The sequence below is a fragment of the Geotrypetes seraphini genome, chromosome 4 (genome assembly GCF_902459505.1).
Source record: "Geotrypetes seraphini chromosome 4, aGeoSer1.1, whole genome shotgun sequence".
NCBI classification, from domain to species: Eukaryota; Metazoa; Chordata; class Amphibia; order Gymnophiona; family Dermophiidae; genus Geotrypetes; species Geotrypetes seraphini.
This window is the reverse complement of record NC_047087.1, coordinates 49659933-49685907: the sequence shown is the minus strand read 5'-3', so window position 1 is coordinate 49685907 and position 25975 is coordinate 49659933. Positions and strand designations below refer to the sequence as shown.

General features: G+C 42.0%; 1 protein-coding gene across 2 annotated transcripts in view; it reads left to right on the top strand.

Annotated features, from left to right (window-relative positions):
* ITFG1 (integrin alpha FG-GAP repeat containing 1) overlaps positions 1 to 25975 on the top strand; it is a 304607-nt gene that overhangs the window by 75879 nt on the left and 202753 nt on the right. For both annotated transcript variants that reach the window (XM_033940818.1, XM_033940817.1), the window contains exon 7: positions 7161 to 7222. In XM_033940818.1, the coding sequence (XP_033796709.1) occupies positions 7161 to 7222 (62 nt within the window). The remainder of the gene's footprint in view (positions 1 to 7160; positions 7223 to 25975) is intronic.

Genomic DNA, 25975 nt, shown 5'->3' with positions numbered 1-25975 from the left:
CAGGGACAGGATCGCGGCAGACAGAACGTGCCGCTGAGGATGACGGGCAGCTGCAGGGATCGCTATAACACCAACGAACCTGCAGGCTGCCGTGTTAGCCTAAAGGTAAGAGCAGGGAAGCTGGGGAAGATACAGGCTTGCGGGGGGAGCAGGCCGAAGAGTGCTTTCACTGCAGGGAGGTAGGCCTTTGCGGGGGGGGGGGGGCAGGCCTGTGCAGAGGGAAGAGGAGGAAGAGTTCCTTCACGGTGGGGAAGGAGGAGGAGGAAAGGAGTAAGAGAGGAGAGGGGCGATGCCAGACCTGGGGTGAAGGGAAGAGAGAGAGACCAAACCAAAAAGAGGGGGAGAAAAGCAAAGGAGAGGCCCAACAATTGTTCTGCTCTGACGCAGAAGATTGAACACTGAGCAGCCGCGCGGGTGCGCGGCCCTTTGATAGCGTGCGGGTCGCCGAAAAAGAAAACCTGAAAACTAAGATCTTTGAGCAAAATGGAAGTTCAACTGGCAATCAAATAAGCCTTTTCATTACCCCTGAAGAAGCCCATTAGAGCGAAACGGACCGGGCCTCCGTTGGGTTATCAAAGATAAGTGCTTACTATCATTTAAATACAAGCAGAATTATTATGATGGTATTGAACCAACAATTGCTAGTCATTTGAATGCTCAATCATTTAAAAGGAAAAACTTAAGCATGAAATTGACATATACTATATTTACATTAAAAAGAAAAAAATGTTTTAAATAACTAAAAATCAATGAAAATTAAAAATATTAAAAATTCAAGGGTTTTTGACCGGTGATGATACCTAACCCCAAAACATTTGTGACTTCATTGATCAGAATTTAGGGGTATTTTGAGGTCTTTTTTCCCTTGATTATAATCACGTTATATACACTATCAGTGTTCCATCAACGTTGTTAAATTATATTATTATTTGGACACTATTTTGTTTTCCATTTCTTTATTCAGATAAAAATTTATAAACATTAGAGGCTCTGGTAGAAACCCGTTTGCAAAGTATGTATTCTTCCCAATTAATATTTTCAAATTAATAAAGTCTTTTTGCTTATTTGTAAATGGGTTTCTACCAGAGCCTTTAATTCAGTAGCATAATTAAATGAAATAACTATTTCTGAAGTTTATAGGGACGGGCGGGGACGGAGGGGATTCCTCACGGGGACGGGTGGGATTCCTCACGGGGACGGGTGGGACTTTGGCGGGGACGGGTGGGATTTCTGTCCCCGCGCAACTCTCTACTTCTGGCCTGCGAACCGGCATCCTCCCCTCGCATCACCGCCCCTCCCCCGCGATCCTACATCCCCCCAGCACCGCAAAGACATCGGTCGTTTACCCGATTGGGCACCGGCACTAGCACCAATGCACAGGATGTGCCAGTGCCAGTGCCCGAAGATCCTCCCTCGCTGGGCTGGGCTGGGCGGTGCGAGGGAGATCCTCCCTCTTCCCTGTGCCGGGCTGGACTGGGCTTTGAGCATTTGCGCATGCTCAAAGCCTTCTGGTCTCGCTCTCTCCAAGATTCTCAGATTCAGAATCTCGGAGAAAGCGAGACCAGAAGGCTTTGAGCATGATCAAATGCTCAAAGCCCAGTCCAGCCCGGCACAGGGAAGAGGGAGGATCTCCCTCGCACCGCCCAGCCCAGCCCAACGAGGGAGGATCTTCGAGCACTGGCACGTCCTGTGCATTGGTGCTGGTGCCGGTGGCCAATCGGGTAAGTGACCGATGTCTTTGCGGTGCTGGGGGAGATTTAGGATCGCGGGGGAGGAGGGGGTGACGCGAGCGGGGGGAGGATGCCGGTTCGCAGGGGGGATGCCGGATCGCACTGAAAAAAAAATTTTGTATAATGCACTCACACATATAATGCGTATGGTTATATTCAGTTTGTAAAATCGTGTATAACGCGCGCATTATATGCGTGAAAATGCGGTATATATATATATATTGATTGCTTTATGTTTCTAAACTGCGGATAGCTCTTTAAGAGCCTCTTTTACAAAGCTACAATAGCAATTCCCATGTGGCAAAAGTGACATCGTCTATTCAATTCCTATGGCAAAATCGCATTTGCCACACCAGAACACTACCGCGGCTTTGTAAAAAGCGTCCTAAATGGTTTATGGTTTCTTTATATCCTGCCCTTCCTCAAGGTAAGAAGCAGTGAAAACACACAATTTCAAATGAAAGGCATATCAGACATAATCAAGGCCTGTTAAAGGTTTCAGTTATCAGATAAGCCCTTTGACATTAACAAGAAAGGTCAAGCTGGTCATTACTGAAATGAACACCCTTAGCACAACCTATAAATAGTATTCTCTTTATTATGGCATGCCTGGATGAATCAAATGAAAAGAAATGTATACATCCCTATAGGTGAATTAGAAACTACTTGCTAGTAATAAAACTATGCCTCACCTAGTATTAGTGAAACACATTTGAAAGCTATTCTTAACTTATTTTGAAGTTTAAAATGCACATAATTCTTAATTCTGTTACGGCCCTTCCAGATTCCATACGCTAGGTGTTCAATCCCAACCCGCAGTCTGGGTATTGCAGGAATTCACATCTTTTCAGAACACATGGTACTCACCCCCTAGTGGTAAAATCGGTTTCAATTTCTGAAAGCAGTCTGGACAGATGTCTTTTGCTGTTGCTCTGCTTCTGTTTCTTATTTTTTCGATTAAAGTTCACTTAAACTTCATTTCTCAGTGGCTTCAGTGCCTTGAGACCCCTCCCAGGTGGTCTGCTGTTGGAGAAAAAGACGTAGTCCTACAGAGCTGGACTGCAGCTTCACAGAGAAACTCAGGTGGATTTGTGAAGCCAGCCTGCTCTTTGCCACCTTCTGGAAGTACCTGGGGTTCCTCCCGTGGAGTTTGTTGGCCGGTGACCCCATAGTCACAGGTTTCTAGCACAGGCTGAGTGCGTCTGGACAGAAATCCACCCAGGTTTCAGGGCGCAGGCTGCCTATCCCACCCCCGACCGTACAGCAGAGGATCCATGGGGGCAGAGGTTGGAGTCAGTCTCTGGCAATCTGACAGTCCAAAGATCTCCATTCCTGGACATTTGTAGCTGTTCTGGGGCAGAAAAGTCCTTGTTTCTCCATTCAGCTGTTAAAAAACACTGACAGGCAGGAGGCACCATACAGTTTGTGAGTAACTCCATTGTTTCCTATGGGAACTTTGGGGGTGGTTTGGAAAATATTTTAAAACCCGTTTTTCACAGTTTGTAGGTAGGGTTCAGGTCCCCCACCTCTCCAGACCCCAAATTGCTATTTTTATTTTCGGATATTTGTTATTTTTCCCATTTTTGGTGTGAATTTGTGACGGCAGCCATCTTGGATTTTAAAATCTATCTTTTTTGCTAACTTTAAATTCTGCCTCAAAACCCCCTCGATTTGACTCAAAATCGATTAGGATGGACTCCTCAGCCCCTAATCTATTGGATTTGGACATTGATTGCGCTGGATGGGGGCTGGATCCGCAAATTTGAAACATGTGCCGTAGCGCACTGGGGGAAGGGGTGGGAGCTTCGGACTTTGCCTTCTCCATGTCCTCTTGGGCTGGGGAGCCGACTTGAGTCCGTGCCTTCCAAAGAAAATCTCACCAAGGGACCATTCTGAAATCTGGCATAGTTCGCCTGCATTCCAAGTCTGGGGACTCTTTTGACATGTGGCATGTACCTCAACAGTGCCCTGCCATGGTTGCAGAGTGTCTAGCAAAAAACAGGGATAATATGCTTTTATAGAACGTCAGTAAAGTCTAATTATGATAGAAACAAACTGACTAGAATGAACACCAATTCCAAGAGAGTGAAATTACTTTGAAGTACGCTCAGAGAAGTGAAACTCTGAAGAGAGAGACAACCCCATCTTGGGACAAGAGTTTACCATCCAGTCATTGCATATTTGATAAATCACTCTGAGAAATGGTAAACGCTGGTTTATATCTATTTTTCAAATTTTTAAGTTCAAAAAACATTTATTTTCTTGTTTTGCACCTTTGTTTGAAACATGTGTCACTGGAGCATTGTTATAATCTCACTTATCTTATGAGGAAAAAGTCTTGTAGGGTCCCAGCGCGGCCCCGTTTCGTTATCTGCTTCAGGAGACCCAGCTGTAAAGTTCAAAAGTTTCTCACTCAAAAGATAGAACTGAAATGCTGTTTAAGATGTCCATGAAACTGATTCTGTAATATAAACAGTTAGAACCACACACAGACCGCAGCATATTACTTTAAAACTGCACTGTGGTGAAGCTTCATGCTTTACTGGCTATTTAATGAGAGGAGGAAGGCACAAATGTGAGCTACATACATTACAGATTTCTATTCCGCCATTACCTTTCGGTTCAAAGCGGATTACAAAAAGAGTTATGGAAGAAGGGTTACAACGTTAGATCAGAGAAGGTTTCCAAGAAAGGGAAAAGTAGGATCTGGGGTTAGGGAAAAATCTCTCAATGGCTCCCAACAACGGAGAACGCTGCCAAACACTCCGGATTTTAAACCGGAGGGAGAGGGGGAGGAGCTCCGTGTAAGGAGCAAAATGATGACATCATGACTTTGCTGATACAAGCTGACGGTGAACTACTGCTGAACAATAAAGTTTGATGAGATGAAAAAACTGAAAAAAAACTGGAATTAAAAAACAAGAATAACATGAACAAACTTAGTGAAAAGCTTCATAAAAAAGCGACCCAGTCTATTTCGTTGTTCAGCCTGGATGGATGTAAAGTGTTTAAGTCAGGGGTGTCCAATGTCGGTCCTCGAGGGCCGCAATCCAGTCGGGTTTTTAGGATTTCCCCAATAAATATGCATGAGATCTATATACATGCACTGCTTTCATTGCATATTCATTGGGGAAATCCTAAAAACCCGACTGGATTGCAGCCCTCAAGGACCGACATTGGACACCCCTGGTTTAGGTCATATATCCATTTCTGTTCTTTTCTCCAAAGAAGTTTAGCTGTGTCCCCACCTCTGACATTGATCACTGTGTCTAACACTGAAAATCTCAATGCTGCCGGATCGTGCTGTTTATTGAGCCAATGCTGGACTAGAGCTTCTTGTATACCTGATCTTATCCTACTAATATGCTCCCCTATCCGCGTTTTGATGCTACGATTAATGCAACCAACATACAATAAACCACAGGGACATTGAACACTTGTTGAGAGTTACAGTTGGTAGCTACTTGAGTATGTCTGTTCTTAATAGTCAACCCCATCTGACGTAATGTGACACTGTGTTGATACATTTTGCAGTGCCCACAAGGCATATGTTCCTCCATGACAACAACAGAAGGCATGGACTTGCTCACAAACTGAGAGTGAACAAGTCTTTTTCAAATTTTGATTTTTTGAAAAGGCGAAACGTGGTGGGTCTTGAAACTCCTGATGGAATTCCATGACGTGCCAATGTTGTTTAATGACTCGTTTAATATGAAAGGCTACCAACTGTAACTCTCAACAAGTGGTATACACTGTTCAATGTCCCTGTGGTTTATTGTATGTTGGTTGCACTAATCGTAGCATCAAAACGCGGATAGGGGAAAAGAACAGAAATGGATATATGACCTAAACACTTTACATCCATCCGGGCTGAACAACGAAATAAACTGGGTCGCTTTTTTATGAAGCTTTTCACTAAGTTTGTTCATGTTGTTCTTGTTTTTTTATTCCAGTTCATTGATTTGGTGAGGCTCTATTCATGTTTTCTACCTGTGTGACCAGGTTGAGATATTTGTGATCATAAAAGTTTTATACAGGGAATTGCAGCAATCCAGCTTGTTCTTTTTCACAAAAAAAATTAGCATCTTCACTGGCTCAGTGGAAGGCTCTGCTTATCCAATATCTGCAAATGGAATGACTACGGATCCCTGACTTGGATGCTCCTAAAGAGCAAAAGTTGCAATATATGTGGGATCCATTTTGAAATTCTCTGACTCCAGTTGCCTGGAGTCAGTTGTTGAACTTGTGACTGACTACCCCATTTGACAATGTTTCAGCTTTGCTTTTAGTCACTGGAGCTATCATGTACCTTGAGGGAGGATGGGGGGTGGGAGAAAATTTTAAAAAGATTGGTTGGTGGCTTTGTTAAATTATTTGTCTTCATGACTATGATATGACTGTTGTAGTATTAATTTTGTTGTGCTGTGATACTTGTCAGTAAAATGTTTTCAGAAAAAATTAGCATCTTCAACAGACTGGTGTAATATTTGCAATACTGCCTTTTCATTGACTCTGTGGGTATTGTAGGACAGATTCCTAGGTGGTCGCACAATCCCTTAAGCACTTCCATTAATTTAATGTTACTTTTATAACCTGCTTAGCCATCAATATAGCTGAAGGCAGGGAACAAACAGATCAAATATATAAAAACCATGATGGTCAAAGGATAATTTCATCTTACAGAGGAAAAAAAAGTTACAATCAAAAAATCTCAGTAGCCTAAAATACTGATTGTAGCCTAAAGTGAAATGAGGTGAATATAATAATGATTGTAAAGCTTCTTAAACAACTAGGTCTTCAGATAATGACAACGCTTACATTGTTGCTATGAAATGAATGTGGGATATAGGAGTAAGGCATTCCACAACATAGGGCCGCTACCCACTATACATCCTTTACAAGATTTACAGTATCAACCTTGAGTTTTCAACAGGATGGATTTGATTTAAATAAGAATAGCCTTACTAGGTCAGACCAATGGTCCATCAAGCCCAGTTGCCTGTTCTCACGGTGGCCAATTCAGGTCACCAGTACCTGACAAAAACCCAAGGAGTAGCAATATTCCATGCTACCGATCCAGGGCAAGCAGTGGCCTCCCCCATGTCTCTCTCAATAACAGACTATGGACTTTTCCTCTAGGAACTTGTCCAAACCTATCTTAAAACCAGCTACGCTATTCACTCTTACCAAAACCTCTGGCAATACGTTCCAGAGCTTAACTATTCTCTGAGTGAAATCTCTGAGTGATCATAAAAGTTTTATACAGGGAATTGCAGCAATCCAGCTTGTTCTTTTTCACAAAAAAAATTAGCATCTTCACTGGCTCAGTGGAAGGCCCAGTGGAAGGATTCAAATTTCTAGCCATAAGATTGAAGGTGTATTTGGAAAACAGAATTATCTTCTATAAGTTTATCTAATTTGTCTTTTCAGATTTGTTCCTGACCACTTCATCAGAATCTGGAGAAATTCAGTTTGAGATATGGAAGAACATGGTAAGAAATGGAATGAATATGAACATGTAGAAAGGTTCGCTGCATTTTGAAACTGGATTTTACACATGGAAAAATCAGTTTGTGCACATATTGTACATTTAAATGTTGCTTAAGATGCATCTTCAGGGGTGAGGTTCATTCTGTCATGAGGGCCCTGGCGGGATGGGGGTTGCCTTAGAGATGCTGGATTGGGGAGGGAGGGGAGACAAAAGGACCTTGAGGATGTGCGGGAAAGCAGCCTTGAACCAAAAGGGAGGGGGAAGACAGGGCAGGTCCTGGACTACTAGAGGGATTAGAGAAGGAAAACACCTTGAACCAAGGAGAGAGAAGTGCCAGGCCCTGGAGAGGGGAAGACAAAAAGAGTGAGAGAGAGAGACAAAGACCTGGACCAAAGGTGGGAGGACTCAAAATGTTAACAGAAGGAAGAAAGAGAGAGGGAGAAACCTGAAACAAAGGGGAGGCAGAAGAGAGGGGGGCAGATATCGGACTATGGGAGGTGCAGACAGAAGAGACAGAGGGGGAGAGACCCTGATGAAGAACAGAGAGATGTAAGATCAGAACAGAGGAAGTAGACATGTTGCCAATAGGGGTGGAGAAGAGAGGAAGAAAAGTTTGGCTCCTGGAGGGACAGAGAGAGATGTTGGTTGGGGAATGGAACGAGATCTGGAGGACAGAAGAGGTGCACTCAAAAAAAAAAAAATATGGGGGTCTTTTACTAAGGCACGCTAGCCAATTTAACCTGCACTAAATGCTAACGCGTCCATAGAATATAATGGGTGCATTGGCACTTGGCGCGTGCTAAATCAGCTAGCGCACCGTAGTAAAAGAGGGGGTATATGTTTAGTATTTTTATTGTTGGTAGATCATTTTGACTTGGTCATTTTAAAAGTAGCTCACAAGCCAAAAAAGTGTGGGCACCCCTGCTCTAAAGTATAAATATTTCATATGTGTGAGCTGCTGCTAGAGGCATGTTTAAGTGTCAGTTTTAGAAAGGGAAATTTATACATATACGTTCCCCTCCAAAACTGCTACTATTTATACATTCAATGATTGCATACACTCGCACAGCCAGTTCTAAAACTGCCCTTTGTGCATTCTGCCATGATTTGTGTTGAGCACATGTATACAATAAAGACAGTGCTTGATACGGTTGTCATTAAGAAACTATAGTTGCCCTCCTGAATTCAAGCTGCTGAATACTGTGAAAGGAAATGGTTCACTCAGTGCCAATTCCTCTGCAGGTTTTTAGCATCACTGCCAATTAACACCAGTCAGTCTACTCTAATGCACATGTTAACAGGACTCCTGTGGTGGTGTCAGCTGTTGTACAATATTACTAACATTTAATTTCTCAGCATGATAGCTTATAAAGACATAACTTTATTCTTTGTGCCCCTAGTTTTATACGTTTGTAATTTTAATATTGGTTTAAACATGACTGGCAAAATGTAAAGTGAAAGAAGATATAATTCTCCATTTATAAGCCAGTACTAGCAATAGTGTGATGGTGCAGCTGGAAGCCCACGTGCCAACTTTGAGTAATGCAAGCATTCTTTTCTTTAAGTAATCAAAATATAGTCAGTTTAATAAGTTAGAACATAAGAAATGCCTTCACCGGATCAGACTGAGGTCCATCAAGTCCGGCGATCCACTCACGCAGCGGCCCACTTAGGTTCTCTATTATGAAAACCTGAAATTACCATATCCCTCAATATGATTTGCAAGAAGGTGTATATCCAACTTGTGCTTGAAACCCCGAAGAGTAGTCTCCGCCACAACATCCACAGGAAGAGAATTCCAAGCGCCCACCACCCGTTGTGAGAAACAGAACTTCCTGGCATTCGTCCTGAACCTGCTGCCACCTAGTTTCAGGCTGTGACCTCTTGTCTGTGTCACATCTGAAAATGTTAGTAATGCTGCTTCTTGGTCTATTTTATCAAATCCTTTTAATATTTTAAGTCTCTATCAAATCGCCTCTCAGTCTTCTCCTCTCGAGTGTGAACAGTCCCAGTTTCCTGAGGCGTTCTTCGTAGCTCAAATTTTTCATTCCTTTGATTAGTTTCGTGGCTCGCCTTTGCACCTTCTCCAAAAGAGTTATGTCCTTCTTAAGCTAAGGAGACCAGTGTTGGACACAATATTCTAAATGTGGTCTGACCATTGTTCTATAAAGTGGCATTATGACTTCTTCCGATCTACTCGTGATCCCGTAGTTGCTATCTTTCTTACAGATATCATGATAAAATACACATTTATATAGACCGAAAGGCAAAATTCCAAATCCTAAAAACTTGGCAATCCTCTAAAAATATAACCAAGTATTGTCAGGGTATGTTGACTAAACTTGATGTTCATTATAATTAGTAGATGTGAAAAAAAAAACAATCAGTGAAATGATGGTGATAAAAAAGAAAAAAACTATGAATCTTGTATAGAATTAAATGCTTTGAAAAGTTACAATAGAGATTATGCTTAGCAGTATACATATTCTTAAATGTAGTATTAATATTATAAGAACATAAGAATAGCCTTACTGGGTCAGACCAACAGTCCATCTAGCCCAGTAGCCCGTCCTCATGGTGGCTAATCCAGGTTACTATTACCTGGCAAAAACCCAAAGAGCAACAAATTTCGTTGCTACCAATTCAGGGCAAACAGTGGCTTCCCCCATGTCTTTCTCAATAACAGACTATGGACTCTTCCTCCAGGAAATTGTCCAAACCCTTCTTAAAACCAGCTACGCTATCTGCTCTTACCCCAATATCTGGCAATGCATTCCAGAGCTTAACTATCCTCTGAGTGAAAAAATGTTTCCTCCTGTTGGTTTTAAAGGTATTTCCCTGTAACTTCATTGAGTGTTCCCTAGTCGTCGTAATTTTTGATGGAGTGAAAATTCGATCCACTTGTAACCCGTTCTACTCCACTCATTTTGTTTTGTAGACTTCAATCATATCTCCTTTCAGCCGTCCTTTTTCCAAGCTGAAAAGCCCTAACGTTTTTAGTCTTTCCTCATACGAAAGGAGGTCTATCCCCTTTATCATCTTGGTCGCTCTTCTTTGAATCTTTTCTAGTGCCGCTGTATCTTTCTTAAGATAAGGAGACCAGAATTAACACAGTACTCCAGGTGAGGTCGCTTCATGTAGCAATACAGAGGCATTATAACATTCTTAGTCTTGTTAACCACCCCTTTTAATAATTCCTAGCATCTTGTTTGCTTTTTTGGGCCACCGCTGCACATTGGGCAGAAGGTTTCATCATATTGTCTACAATGACACCCAGATCTTTTTCTTGGGCTCTAACCCCCAATGTGGACCCTAGCATCTGGTAACTGTGCTTTCAGTTATTCTTCCCAATGTGCATCACTTTGCATTTATCCACATTAAATTTCATCTGCCACTTGGACACCCAGTCTTCCAATTTTCTAAGGTCTGCCTGCAATTTTTCACAATCTGCATGCATTTTAACAACTTTGAACAGTTTAGTGTCATCTCGTCGTTCCAATTTTCAGATCATTTATAAATAAGTTAAATAGCACCGGTCCCAATACAGATCCCTGCGGCACTCCACTGTTTATTCTCCTCCATTGAGAAAAATGACCACTTAACCCTACCCTCTGTTTTCTATCCGATAACAAATTCCTAATCCACAACTGAACTTTGCCACCTATCCCATGACTCTTTAATTTTCTCAGGAGCCTCTAATAAGGAACTTTGTCAAAAGCTTTCTGAAAATCTAGATACACTACATCAACCGGCTCACCTTTATCCACATATTTATTCACACTTTCAAAGAAGTCAAGCAAATTTCTAGAGCACTTCCTGATGTAAGCAGGGCTGTACAAAGTCACAAAGGAGACAGTCATTGCTCAAAAGAGCTTACAATTTAAACAGACAAGATAGGCAAGACATTCAAACAGGATGCCAGTTTACTGTCTGAGGGGATGGTTAAACTGCTGGATAGGGTGGAGAGCAGAGAGGGCTCTCTCTAAAAGGTGGGTGTTATTACCTTACTGATAGTCATAATGTTTTAAGACAAGAGTATAAATCTTTATACAGTATATATTGTATCACTGCATGTTCATTGTTGTTGTGAAAGTGCTGAAAACTTTATTTGAATATAGAGTATAAATTTTTGTTGGCATCATCACTTATAAATGTTTGTGCAATCAATTAAGTCCAGGATGTCATTCAGTAAAATATGCTAAATATCCCCACAGAAATGGATCTATTTAGATATTATAAATATTTAAAGAGAAGGAAAGGATTTGATATACTACCTTTCTGTGATTACAATCAAAGCGGTTTACATATTATATGCAGGTACTTATTTTTCTACCTGGGGAAATGAAGAAGGTAAGTGACTTGTCCAGAGACATGAGGAACTGCAGTGGGAATTGAACCCAGTTCCCAGGTTACTACACTAACTACTAGGCTACTCTTCCCATAATGAATATGCAAGAGATCTATTTGATTTCTATGTACTATTTCCATTGTATGCAATCTCATGCACATTCATTGTGGAAATCTTGAAAACTTGACTGGGTTGTGGCCAATGTTCCCTATAAGCTAGGGAAGCAGATGTGCAAGTCATGATGTATTCTGAGCAGCAGGTGGTTTGGGTTGGGTTGGCATGTGGTGGAGGTACTGATGCAAAGACAAGCAATTTTTGAAAATTATGCCAAATTATATTTTAAAAAATGAGATGCTAAATTATGTCTTTTGATCTGGAAAGAAAATATAAAACTGTACATAAAATATAAGAATACTCATATACATATTAAAACAATATTTAAAAGTAGCTTAAATAGGAATACAATGATGTGAAAAAGTTCCCCCTTATTCTGATTTCCCCTATTATTACAGTACTAGTCTTATAGCCCGTTACATTAACGGGTGCTAGAATATATGTGTGTGTCTGTCTTTATTTCTTTCTCTCTCTCTCTCCTTAGCCGCTTTCTTTCTTTCTGTCTTTCTTTTTCCTTGGCTGTCCATCACCACCCCTTGCCTGTTCCCCCTGTCCATTCTCCCTTTCTTTTACCTCCCCTGTGTCCACCACCACCCCTTCACTGCTCTCCTTATGCAGCAGCAGCCCTTCTCCCTTTGTTTTACCTCCCCCCTGTCCAGCAGCACCTCTTTCCTTCTCCCCCTGTCCAACATTAGGCCTCCGTTCCTTTTTCTTCACCCCCCCCTGTCCATCAGCACCTCTTTCCTTCTCCCCCTGTCCAGCAGTAGGCGTCCCTTCCTTTTTCTCCCCCCTCCTCCTTCTTATCCCTATGATACACTTACCTTGCTCTGCCCCTGATCAGAGGAAACTACAGGCCAGTAAACCTCACTTCAGTTATCGGAAAAATAATGGAAACATTGCTGAAGGAAAGGATAGTGAAATTCTTAGAATTTAATGGATTAAAAGTAAATTGTGGCAAAGAAATCTGATTGAATTCTTTGATTGGGTGACCAGAGAATTGGGTCAAGGACATGTGCTAGATGTAATTTACTTAGATTTTAGCAAAGCCTTTGACATGGTTCCTCACAGGAGGCTCTTAAATGAACTCCATGGGCTGAAGTTAGGGCCCAAAGTGGTGAACAGGATTAGAAGCTGGTTGACGGACAGACACCAGAGGATGTTGATTAATGGAATTTGCTTGGAGGAGGGAAAGGTGAGTAATGGAGTGCCTCAGGGTTTGTTACTGGGACCGATTCTGTTCAATATGTTTATGAGCAATATTGCTGAAGGGTTAGAAGGTAAAGTTACCCTTTTTGCTGATGATACCAAGATTTGTAACAGAGTGGACACCTTGGAGGCAGTGGAAAACATGAAAAAGGATCTGCAAAAATTAGAAGAATGATTTAACGTCTGGCAACTAAAGTTCAATGCGAAGAAGTGCAGAGTGATGCATTTGAGGGTAGAAATCTGAGGGAACCGTATTTGCTGGGAGGTGAGAGATTGATAAGCACTGATGGAGAGAGGAACCTTGGGGTGATTGTGTCTGAGGATCTAAAAGCTTCTAAACAGTGTGATAAGGTGATGGCTGTAACCAGAAGGATGCTAGGCTGTATAGAAAGAGGAATAATTAGCAGAAGGGAGGTGTTGATGCCCCTATATGGGTCATTGGTAAGGCCACACTTGGAGTATTGTGTTCAGTTTTGTGAAGGATATGAAAAAACTTGAAGTGGTCCAGAGGAAGGTGACAAAAATGGTAAGGGGTTTGAACCAAAATAAGTATGAGAAGAGACTGGAAGACCTAAATATGTGTACTCTGGAGGAGAGGAGGGACAGGGGAGATATGATACAGATGTTTAAATACTTGAAAGGTATTAATATAGAACCAAATCTTTTTCAGAGAACAGAAAATGATAAAACTAGAGGCCATGATTTGAGGTTGCGAGATGGCAGACTTAGGAGTAACATTAGGAAATTCATTTTTCACAGAGAGGGTGGTAGATGCCTGAGGGAAGTGATAGAGATGAAAACGGTGACAGGATTCAAAAAAAGTGTGAGATGAGCACAGAGGATCTCTAATTAGAAAATGAATGGTATAAAACAAAGGCCGGTACTGGGCAATCCTGCACAGTCTGTGTCTCGTATGGTAATTTGGTTTAGGAAGAGCTGAGGAGGGCTATGATAGAAGCTCCAGTGACAGGAGCCTCTCAGCTGTTTGGGCTTCCCCTGCCAGCTCTGTGCATATGTGAGAGTATCTCTCACAGCAATCATTGGGTGGCAGAGTTGGAGATTACGATGAACATCCATGTGAATCATTTGCATGCAGACTTTTTAGTGCATCAATAGCTGTTTCTGAATCTGCCAAAACATTGGATCAGTGCGGACCCACACGGTCTTACTGATCCTCTTAGTGCGTCTAGGCCCTGGTGACAAATGCAGGGTCCATGCTATTGTGTTCTTGTTTCAGCTGCAGTTTGTGGTCATTAGTTAAGACTGTTGATAAAATGGGCTGTGTTTGTATATAAACGGAGGAGAAAAATACAAGATAATAATACAAGATAATAATGAATGAGGACTTGAGGCTCTTTGCCCAAGTGGTTTTGAATGATATGGAAGTCCAAAAAAAAATTGTCAACCCTCCTCCCCCAAAAAAGCCAAGCTCGTAGCTTTTTGTGTGTTGAGGTTTGTGCATAACAAACTTCAATGTCTGTAATCAGTGTAAACACTAATATTTCATTGACTCAAAAATAGGTACAAATACAGAGAATCAATGGGAATTTGGATCATTAGAAATGTCTTATTCTGCAGCTTCTTGTTCAGTTTGTCTGTCTTGACTAGATTGTAAGCTCTTTTGAGCAGGGATGGTCTCTTCTGTGTTTTGAAGTATAACGCTGCATATGTCTAGTAGCGCTATAGAAATTATTATTATTAGTAGTAGTAGTTAGAAATAAGTACATGTAATGACAAGTGCTTGATAAATGTTTGATGCTGGTGACTGGCTCTGACTTTCCAATTTCCACTTTCCTCAGATATTTAAGATGAAATAAGATAGAGTGAAATTGGAAAGAAGCTCAGTACTTGCTTTTTTTCAAAGTCCTGAACATCATGACATAGGTGATGCTTTATCAGTACTCTGTTCACAAGAGAAAAAATATAGGGATATGTTATCTGTGTTTGTACAGTGTAGCAGAGTAATTTAGGTGTCAAATTCCACTATTTCCAAAGCTGTGACTGGCCAAATATCTAAAGATGTTTGGTAGATAACACTAGGCTTATAATTCAGACAAGATATTCCAGTTTTGCTTTAATGGAGATTTATTCTTGTACTTGATTTCATATTACCAAATCTTGCTATATCAAAACAGTGAGTTTTCAAAGAGCTTGTATAGTTGCAAAGTGAGGCTACTTTTTTTTCCTTTTTATACGGAAGAGAAAATAGTACATCTGTTCTTCCAACCCCATTACACCCTCACACACCTCTGTGTAAATAGATTAAAAATAATTTCCAGTGCAATATGTAAGACATTCTAAACAAGTGGATTATGTCCCAATGGCTGTGTGCCATATGCAGAAGAAATCCCCTCTGGATTTTTTCTGTGACTCTCCTCTACTTCACTGGGAGCTCTAGCACCACCTGTAGATTTTCCCTTCTGCACACGTGCCTGAAGAAGTATTTCTGTTCTGCACTCCTTTTTTTTTTTTTTTCTTTTCTTATTTTATTCAGTGTCGAGCTTTGCGATGATGCGGTATACAAACCTAAGGTTTAGTTTACTTTAATTTAGTTTTCATCACCTTATCAGAATTTCTTTGTTCTCGGAGCGATTCTTAAGCTCTGTCTGCATTGAGAAGACACAAATGTCAGTCTTCAGCTGACAGACTGATCCCAGAGAAACCCTATTAGCCAGCCTGCATTGGTTTCTTTGGAGCTCGGGGCCATACCTGCATTTTTCCTCCTACTGCCTAACGGGTTCGAGCACATGCTGTTAGGCATACCTAGGAGACTCAGCAGTGTCTCGAAGGGTGCTAGCTGCATTTTTCACCTCTGCCCTTTCCTGAGCATGTCCGTCGGTCAACGAGGGCAGAGGTACAGTCAGACACCGCATCTGACCAGAAGCCAGAAGATCAGTAGCGAAGAGGCATTCCTAACATGAGGCGGTGAATCTCTGATTCCAGCTACTTAAGGAGAGCTGAGGCAGGCTGCAGCACATTTCCATCACAGGCTGACACAGCCTGTGAGGTGGATCGGGGGAGTTGCTGAATTTGGCAGTTTTTTAGTTTTCTGCATGTCCCCCTGTGTTTCCACACCTGAAAAATCCTAAAATTTCTGATTTTGTAATTTGCTTTATGTGAAAAATATTGTGATTTTGGTGTGAATTTCTTAACAGCCATCTTGGATTTTTAGCAATCTTTTTTTCGAAAGCTCCCTGCATTTCCCAAATAGCAATTTTATTTACCTCAACTTGTTGGAATGGAGTCCTTGGGCTCTCCTATTGTGAATTATTGTCAGGATTATGCAAATTTAGCACCTCAGGAACATCCTTGCGCCACATGGCACAGCCATGGGAGGCTGCAGCGCAAAGCTTGGCCTCACCCCTGACTAATCAGGTAACAAAACGTTCAGCTAGCCCGTTGGGACGGCCTTCTCTTTTTTCAGGATTCAGCAGGGATGAAGGTTCCATACGGGCGGGCGGTCATAGACCTTCCGCAGCCCAAGAAACGTAAGGTGAAGTCATCTAAGGGTGACTCTGCACACAGCTTTCATGGATTTCATGATATATCTGTGGAATGTGTTTCAGAACAGCCATTCTTCACCTACGCATTCCCGCTTGCCTTGGACTTGTCCAGCACTGCTTCTTTGGACAGGGCCTCATCGCAGTCAGCCACTGTTCATGGGCAGGCTTACTTTGACCTCGGGGGCACTTAAGATAATGAGCAGCTTGCTGCCCCCTTGTTTTCAGGTACTGCGCTTCCTATGCCTGGGGATACGGGGATGCTTGCTGGATCTTCAGATCCCTCAGATGCTTTAGAACCAGGGGATGAGCCCATGGTTCTGTGTTTATTTAAGTCTGTGGCTTTGCCAAATCTCATTTCTGAGTATATGCAGGAGTTGAATTTAGCTATTCAGCTGGCTCCGTCCACTTCCTTTTCGTGGCTATGTGGTGTGTGCTCACAGTCTTCCTCCTTTCCCTGGCATCCTGATATGAGCATTCTGATTTTGAAGCAGTGGGACTCTCCAGAAGGTGCTCTTAGGGTTGTGAAAGCCATGTCTCATCTCTATCGTATGATGCAGGAGTGCCAGCAGCTTCTTGGTCAGCCTAAGGTGGACTCTTTGGTATGTAGGTGACTAAGTACACCTCCCTTCCCAGTGAGGGTGGTGTGGTGCTCAAGGACATGCAAGACTGTCGGCTGGATGTGATCCTCAGGAGGCTTTTTGAGAGCAGCTTTAGGCATAAAGGCTGCTTTGGCAGCATCCTTTGTCACATGCGCTTGTCTGTCTTGTCTAGGCACGCTGGAGAGTGAGGCTGTTGAGCTTCCTCCTCAGCTGCTTGTGACTGGAGGGGATTATATTGCTGACGCCTTATATAACCTTATGTGGGTCCTGGGTAAAGTCACAGCATATTTGATTTCTGCTCACAGATTGCTCTGGATTCAACAATGGGCTAGTGATTCCACCTCCAAGGCTACTCTAGCTAGGTTTCCCATTAAAGGGCTGATGTTGTTTGGCAGTGACCTTGGACGATCTCATGAATTCGGTGGTGGACCGTTGCCCTAAGACCCTGCCTGATAGCAGACCCCAGTCCTCTAGAGGTTCAGAGTGCTCTAATTTTTTGTGTCTCCAGGCATTCCTGCCCATATTCCAGTACCACATCTAAAGATTTTCACACAGCTACAGACAGCAGTTCTCTGACTCCAGGCATGCCCAGCCTTCCGCCTCCCATTCAGCTCCCTCTGCCAAAAGACACAATTACGCCAGGCCGAGGGATACTCCTCTTCAAATAAGGAGCAGACTTTCAGAGTTCCTGTAGACCTGGAAATGCATTACGTCAGACCAGTGGGTTCTATACATTATTTGATCAGGCTACAAGCTGGAATTTTCCTGTCCTCTGACAGATTGGTTCGTGGACTCTTCGTATGGGGTGCCCAGACAAAGCAGTCAGAGTGCATGCTACTGTACAAAGACTGCTGGATATTCAGGCCATAGAGCCAATGTCGCCCGACCTCTCAGGCTCGGGCAGATAACTCTATATACTTTTATTTTGCCAAAGAAAGGCTCCATTGATTAGAGGCTTATTCTGAATCTTAGAAACATAGAACATAGAACATAGAAACATGATGGCAGATAAAAGCCAAATTGCCCATCCGCAGTAACCATTATCTCTTCCTCGCTCTAAGAGATCCCACGCGCCTATCCCAGGCCCTTTTGAATTCAGACACAGTCTCTGTCTCCATCACCTCTTCCGGGAGATGGTTCCAATCTTCTACCACCATTTCTGTAAAAAATTATTTCCTTAGATTACTCCTGAGCCTATCACCTTTTAACTTCATTTTATGCCCTCTCATTCCAGATCTTCCTTTCAAATGAAAGAGACTCGACTCATGCGCATTTCCATTATGTAGGTATTTAAAGTCTCTATCATATGTCCCCTCTCCCGCCTTTCCTCCAAAGTATACAGATTGAGATCTTTAAGTCTGTCCCCTTATGCCTTATGACGAAGACTACGCACCTTTTTAGTAGCCTTCCTCTGGACCGACTCCATCCTTTTTATATCTTTTAAAGGTGTGGCCTTAGAATTGTACACAATATTCTAAATGAGGTCTCACCAAAGTCTAATACAGGGACATCAATATCTTCTTTTTCTTACTGGCCATACCTCTCCCTATGTACCTTAGAACCTTCTAGCTTTCGCAGTCACCTTTTCAACCTGTTTGTCCACCTTAAGATCATCACAAGCAATCACACCCAAATCCCGTTCTTCTGTCGTGCATATAAGATTTTCACCCCCTAAACTGTACTGTTCCCTTGGGTTTTTGCAACCCAAATGCATGACCTTTCATTTCTTAGCATTAAATTTTAGCTGCCAAATTTCAGATCTTCAAGCTTCATCGGTCTTTCTTCATGTTATTCACACCATCTTGCGTGTCTACTCTATTGCAGATTTTGGTATCATCCACAAAGGCAAATCTTACCCAACAACCCTTCAGCAATATCGTTTATAAAAACGGTTAAAAGAACAAGCCCAAGAACAGAACTTTGAGGCACACCACTGGTAATATCCCTTTTCTTAGAGCGATCTCCATTGATCACTACCCTCTGTTGCCTTCCACTCAGCGAGTTCTTAACCCAGCTCATCACTCTGGGACCCATCCCGAGGGCACTCAGTTTATTTATTAGACGTCTGTGTGGAACACTGTCAAAGGCTTTGCTAAAATCTAAATACACCATATCTAGCGCACATCCTCTATCCAATTCTCTGGTCACCCAGTCAAAGAAATTGATCAGATTTGTCTGACAAGACCTACCTCTAGTGAATCTATGTTGCCTCTGGTCCTGTAATCCCAGGATTCAAGACACTTCACCATTCTCTGCTTTAAAAGTATTTCCATTAATTTGCTTACCACAGAAGTCCGACGTACCGGCTTGTAATTCCCTACTTCTTCCTTACTTCCACATGAGGCTCTCAGGAGTCCATGCTTTCGTATGGAGACAGCAAAGTCTGTCATAGCAGCAGTAGCACCGAGAGAGTTTCTTGCCTCTCTGTATCACACATAGGCTTACTTGCATATCCCGATTTTTCCAGCTCACCACAAATTTCTGCGCTTTCATGTCTTAGAAAATTATTACCAATTCTCGGCTCTGCCATTCAGTCTCATTACAGCTCATCGGACCTTCATCAAGGTGATGATGGTTGTGGTAGTTCACTTGAAGAAAATGGGTTTGTAGGTGCACCTGTACTTCGACGACTGGCTAATCAGAGCCCCCTTGTTTGCCAAGAGTCAGCCCACTGTGGATCAGGTGATCTGGACCTCAGGTGGATTGTGAATTACAGAAAAAGTAGTTTGTTACCCACACATTCTCTGGAGTACTGAAGCTTGTGTGCTCAGATTTCTTCTCTTCTGGACAAGGCAGGTCCATCAGCGTGGAACTATCTTCAAGTCCTTGGGGCCATGGCGGCCACAATGGATGTCATGCCATGGGTGAGGGCATACATGCATCCTCTCCAGCATGTGTTGCTCTACCACTGGGCTCTGCACAAGGATATGTTACAGACCTCTCTTCCTTAGACTCTGGAGGCCAGAGCCAACATGACTTGGTAGTTCCTTCTGCAGTCTCTTTCCATAGGCATGCCTCTGTGGATTGTTTCCTGGATCGTTGTGATGACAGATGCCAACCTTCGGGCTGGGAATCCCATTGCAATTGTCATCCCATTCAGGGGTGTTGGACCCCTTCCCAGAAGAAATGGTTGATTAACCCGGTTGGAGCTGAGGGCTATATATTTGTCTCTGGTTCGCTTGCGGAAGACTCTGGAGGGCCAAGTGGTCAGGGTCTTCTCCAGCAATGTGACAGCAGTGACTTATGTCAATTGCCAAGGAGGTACAAAGAGGTCGTCTCTGGCTCTGGAAGCCCGCCTGCTCTTTCACTGGACGGAGCATCACCTCCAGCCACTCTCAGCAGCACATGTGGCAGGAGTCGACAGTGCTCAAGCAGAGTTTCTCAGCAGACAGACTCTAGATCCGGACAAATGGGTGCTGTCCTTGGTGGCATTCTAAACCATTGTACAGCGCTGGGTCAGCCTTACTTCGACCTCATGGCTATGGCACAAAACAGGAAGACAGATGGTTTCTTTAGTCAAAGAGCCAAGCCAGGAAGTGAGGGTCTCGATGCTGTAGTTCAACCATGGCTGCAGGGAGGAGTTCTGTGTTTTTCCTTCCTGGCCTATGATCAGCGAACTTGTTCAGCAGATCGCAGCCCATCAGGACCAGGTCATTCTGATGGCTCCGGACTGGACTCGCAGACTATGGTATGCAGATCTGATGCATCTGCATCAGGGTCGCAGCCTGTGATTCCACACACATCTGGACATTCTTACTCAAGGTCTGGTCTGCATAGAGGATCCAACTTGCTTTGCTCATATGGCGTGGCTATTAAGCTTTCAGCCTTCGTACACAAAGGTTATTCTGATGTAGTCATTGCTACTCTGCTCAAGTCTAGGAAGTCGACTACTGTGTCTCCCTATGCTAAGGCTTGGAAGACTTTCCAACATTGGTGCAACCAGGAGAAGGTAGAACCATATTCCGTTCCAGTTTCGGTGGTTCTTGCCATCCTCCAAGCAGGTCTTGATAAAGGCCTTATCATAGCGTCCCTTCGGGTCCAAGTTGTTGGGCTGTCTTGTTTCAGAGGCCGGGATCATTCTTCATTGCTTGCGTCTCACCCTGATATCGCCAAATTTTTGAAGGGTGTTCTTTGCATTAGACCTCCTATCAAGCCTCCGTTCCCTTCATAGGACCTGAACTGGGTTCTGTCTGGCCTTACCAAGGTGCCACATGAAAATTTCAGGCTCACGCAGATCCTCCATATACTTCGTCATGCCCAAGAACGGCTCAGACAATTGGAGGCCCATTCTGGATCTTACACATGTCAATGCAGCATTGAAAGTGCCGCGCTTTCGCAGGGAGACATTTTGATCAGTGGTAGCACCAGGGAAATTTCTAGCCTCACTGGATTTGACTGAGGCCTACTTGCTTATTCCCAACTTTCTAGAACATAGAAAGTTCTGACATTTCATGTCCTGAAAAATAATAATAACAGTTTATATACCACAGGACTATGAAGTTCTTTGTGGTTTACAATGATTTTTTAAAAATGTTACAGATTGAGTAGGACTAACAGAGTTAAAGTTTAGCAGTCAGTTATTTTGGGGAAAGATTGTGCAGTGCAGCTGCCTAAGTACTTTAGGAACAGATATGTTTTTAGGTGTCTCCTAAATTCCTCATAAGTATTCGCAAGCATGAGTAATTGTTTCAGATCTTTACCCCATAATGCTGCCTTTAACTGGTGGAGAAACAAAATTCAAGTTTGAGCTTCTCTTATGTCGATTGGTTGAGAAAGAGAAAAGGTCAGTTATATATCTGGGGGCTAGGCCAAATAGTACCTTAAAGCAGAAACATCCAAACTTAAACTTCACACGTGCCTCCATCGGCAGCCAATACAGGAATTGGTAGGAAGGAGTTACATGATCGAACTTCTTCAGCCCAAAAATCACCCTGACTGTCGCATTTTGCACCAGTTGTAATCGCTGCATGTTCTTCTGGGAAATTGCTAGATAGGTGATATTACAGTAGTCAAGTTGGCTCAGTATAAGGGATTGTACCAGAATTCTGAATGATGAAGCATCAAAATATGCTCTAATGGACCAAAGCTTCCAGAGAGTAAAAAAGCCCTTTCTGACCAAAGAGTCCACCTGGTCTTTCATGGTTAGGCCCTGGTCTAGTATTACACCCAATACCTTCATAGTAGATTGGATAGGGTAACTAAGTTTGTTGATGCGCAGCGATATTTTAGTGTTAAGTGGGTATGACAAGGCTATGAAGAATTTTGTTTTTTCAGAATTTAGCTTCAGTCTAAATTCAGTCATCCATTGTTCCATCACATTTAGTACTTCTGTTGCCATAGGAGTGACTTCGTAGAGAGAGAGGTAGTGAATGGGATAATGATCGTGAAGTCATCTGCGTAACTAAATAGTTTTATCCCCAGTTGGGACAATTGCACACCTAGTGATGAGATGTAAACATTGAAAAACAATGGGGACAATGGAGACCCCTGCGAAACGCCAGATGGATTACTCCAGGTATCAGAGAGATTGTAGTTAAAGCGTACTTAATAGGTACGTGACATAAGGAAACCTCGGAACCAGTCTAACACCTCGCCTCTGATACCAATTGCATCTAAGCACTGTAACAGTTTCCCATGGTCCACTAAGTCAAAGGCAGAGCTCATATCAAATTGCATAATCAGGGCATTAAGGCCCCTACTAAACAAGGAACGTAGATTATCCAAGATGGCCGCGATTATTGTCTCAGTGCTAAATAGAGGTCTGAAACCAGATTGAGTTTCATGTAAAAAAGAGAACTGATCAAGATATTCCATCAATTGGGCATGTACCAATCCTTCCATGATTTTTACAAAAAATGGAATGGATGCTACTGGTCTATAGTTGGTTACTAATGCTAGTGATTCTTTACAATTTTTTGGAATTGGAGTTATTATAATGTTACCATTATTAGTAAGGAATTTTCCATTTTTTAAATTATCAGTCAAATAATTCAACAAAGTTAGTTTAAAGCCTAATGGGGCTGCTTTCATAATTTATTAGGGACAGGAGTCCAAGACCCAGTATGATTTAGTGTAATTGTTATATAATTTGATATAATTATTCCATTCTAAATCTTGAAAGGAGTCCCAAATCATATCCGCTGGTATTTCATTTCTTTGTACATTAACTATTTGATGTTCATATATGTCATTTGTCGAACAGTTATTTCTTAGGTTTTTAATTTTTGAATCAAAATGCTGTGCTAGATCATTTGCTGAAGGTAGCTTAATATTATGCATGGATTGAGTGTAGCGTGTGGTGTCAAATAAGTTCGTAACTAGGTTGAACAGTTCTTTTGTATTGATTCCTTTTGAGCTAGTATTGGATGAGTCAATTTTGGATTAGTAAAATGTTTTTCTTTTATCAATTGTTTGTAGATTTTTATGTTGGATCTCCAGTTGGTTATCTCAATTGGACTTCCTGCAGACATCTCTGCCATGGACTCCAGTAGCCCAGACCAGAAGAGCTGGTGGCTGCACCACAGACTTTATCAAGGTGCATGCCTCTCAGAATAGCCTCATAGGTAACTGTGACAATGGGTTCCAGCCTGTTTGGCTGGAGGGCTCACTGCAATGGACGCCCAGTCCAGGGGTGCTGGTTGGTCTCCCAAAGGAAGTGGTCAATCTAGAGATTGGAACTTTGTGCCATTTGATTGGCATTGTAGAGGCTGGAGAAGAGTCTGGAGGGTCAAGAGTGTGCAGCTGTATCTGAAGGTTCTCTTGCTATTCAGGTGGGCAGAGTTTCATTTTCAGGCGCTTTCAGTGGTACATGTTGTGGGAATGAACAATGTCCATGCTGATTTCCTCAGCAGACAGGAAGTTGAACAAGGAGAATGGACACTGTCTGCAGCATCCTTCCAATCCATTGTTCGGTGCTGGGGTTCCCCAATGTTTGATCTGATGGCAACAACAAGAAACAAAAGAAGGCAGACCAATTCTTCAGTCAAAGATCCAAGCCTGGAAGCACAAGTCTGGATGCTCTGGTCTAGCCGTGGCCAAAGAGTGAGCTCTTGTACATGTTTCATCCTTGGCCCATGAGTTCTTGTTCCTCATTATGGGATAGTTTCACCTCCTCCACTTCTAAGGCTTCAGACTAGTTCTCAGTTCAAGTGAAATTAGAGTCAGGGCAACAATTTTACTGGCTCTGGTGATATTTCCAGCTGTCTTCTCACAGGGCAGTCTCATCTTCCCTCTGCTGGGGATCTTAGTTAGGTGCCTAAAGAAACATTTCATCAATGTAGTTCTCATTATCATAAATGCTTATGAGCTTCTCCACCATATCCTTAAGTTATGTCACTTGTTTCCTGAGTACATTGAACTGCATGCATGTTTCATACTGAACTGGTTCCTCAGAGTGGTCAAAATAATTGTCTGGAGAGAGGCTAAAGTGGCAATACTGGATTGCAGCTTTAAAAGCATAAAATAAGAAAATATATTATTATTTATTAGGATTAAAGGGAAAGGGGATGGGATTTGTATACCGCTTTTTTGAATTTACACATTCAAAATGGTTAATATACATATATATTACATATAGGTACATTTTAAATAAATTCACCCGAGAAAGTGTACAGGAAGAGTATCATAGTTTTAGAATTAATGTACATGTTAATAACAGAAAAAGATTAGTACACCTTTTTAGGCTGCTCATGATTCTTTTCCTAGTACAATATTGCAGATCTGACTTCTAACTTTTATTCTTAGTTTCCATTGATAGAGTTCCTCTATTTCCATTCCTTGCCACTATGAATTCTGAGAACATATTTTTACTGCACAAATCTTGCAGAAATGCCAGGGAGAATGTGTGTGTGTCTGTTTTTTTGGGAGGGCGATGAGCACATACTTCCTTTATGTTCTATATCATTCTCAAATATCATATCATAACTGTTCTAAACTTGGGATATGCACTTCTGAGTCTAAAGATCACATTGACTTTTTATCCCTCTAAAACTTTGCAATATGCATAGCCATCTCAAAGGTGGCATCCTGGTTTTGTTCCTCAGAAGCTTTCTTTGAAAACATTAGCTTATACTAGTTATTTTTTAAGATATCATTGAATCAAAGGACAAGATGGTATATTCATAAACAACATATTGTTGTATCACAAGAACAATGAATGAATAAATTAATACTTTTGCTGCTGTTTCCAGTCTGCTTAGTTTTCACATTTGTTCTTAAAAAGTATTAGTGCAGTCAGTACCACTTAGGGATATCTTTATATCAAAGAGTCATGTCATCTAAATTTAGTTAGCCAAGCCATTTTCATTATAGGAGTTATAAATTTAACTATTAGTATGATGTATGAATGCCACTGATGGCAGATATGTAGCAGAAATTGATCCCATTGCAGCGCTTATGAGGGCTAATTAGTTGGGATTAGGAAGAGAATACTCTACAGGCAAACAAATTGCCAGAGAGACTGCAGTAATGGCATCATAAACTGCTCTACTACTGGCCAGGAAAAACAAAATTTGTAAATTATGTATTACTTTCCAAAAATGAGTATAAAGGATTTACTATTCATACAGTGCTGTTAAAAATTTTATGATCCCACAATATAATAAGAATTGTACATTCTTGATATAAGATGATGTGATGACATAGAATTATACTTATCTGGTTTCAGGCTAAGTATTTGGCTTATACTTCTGGAAAATACTAAATGTTAATAGAAAAATTTTATGAGTTTGCTCAGGTATTCCATTGACACTAAGTAACCCCTGGGTTCTATATATGGTGACTAAAAACTTGCGCATGCAAATTTGGCTGTGCAGCCAAATTGTACACACAAATAAGCCAATTGGTGCCGATAATTGGCCACTAACAAGAAATTACTGGCACTAATTTGAATTTACACACCCAACTTTCTAAGCATATTCTGTAAAGTCTAATGTATAGATCTCAAAAGGGCATGGCCATGGGCGTTCCTAAAAACTACATGCGCT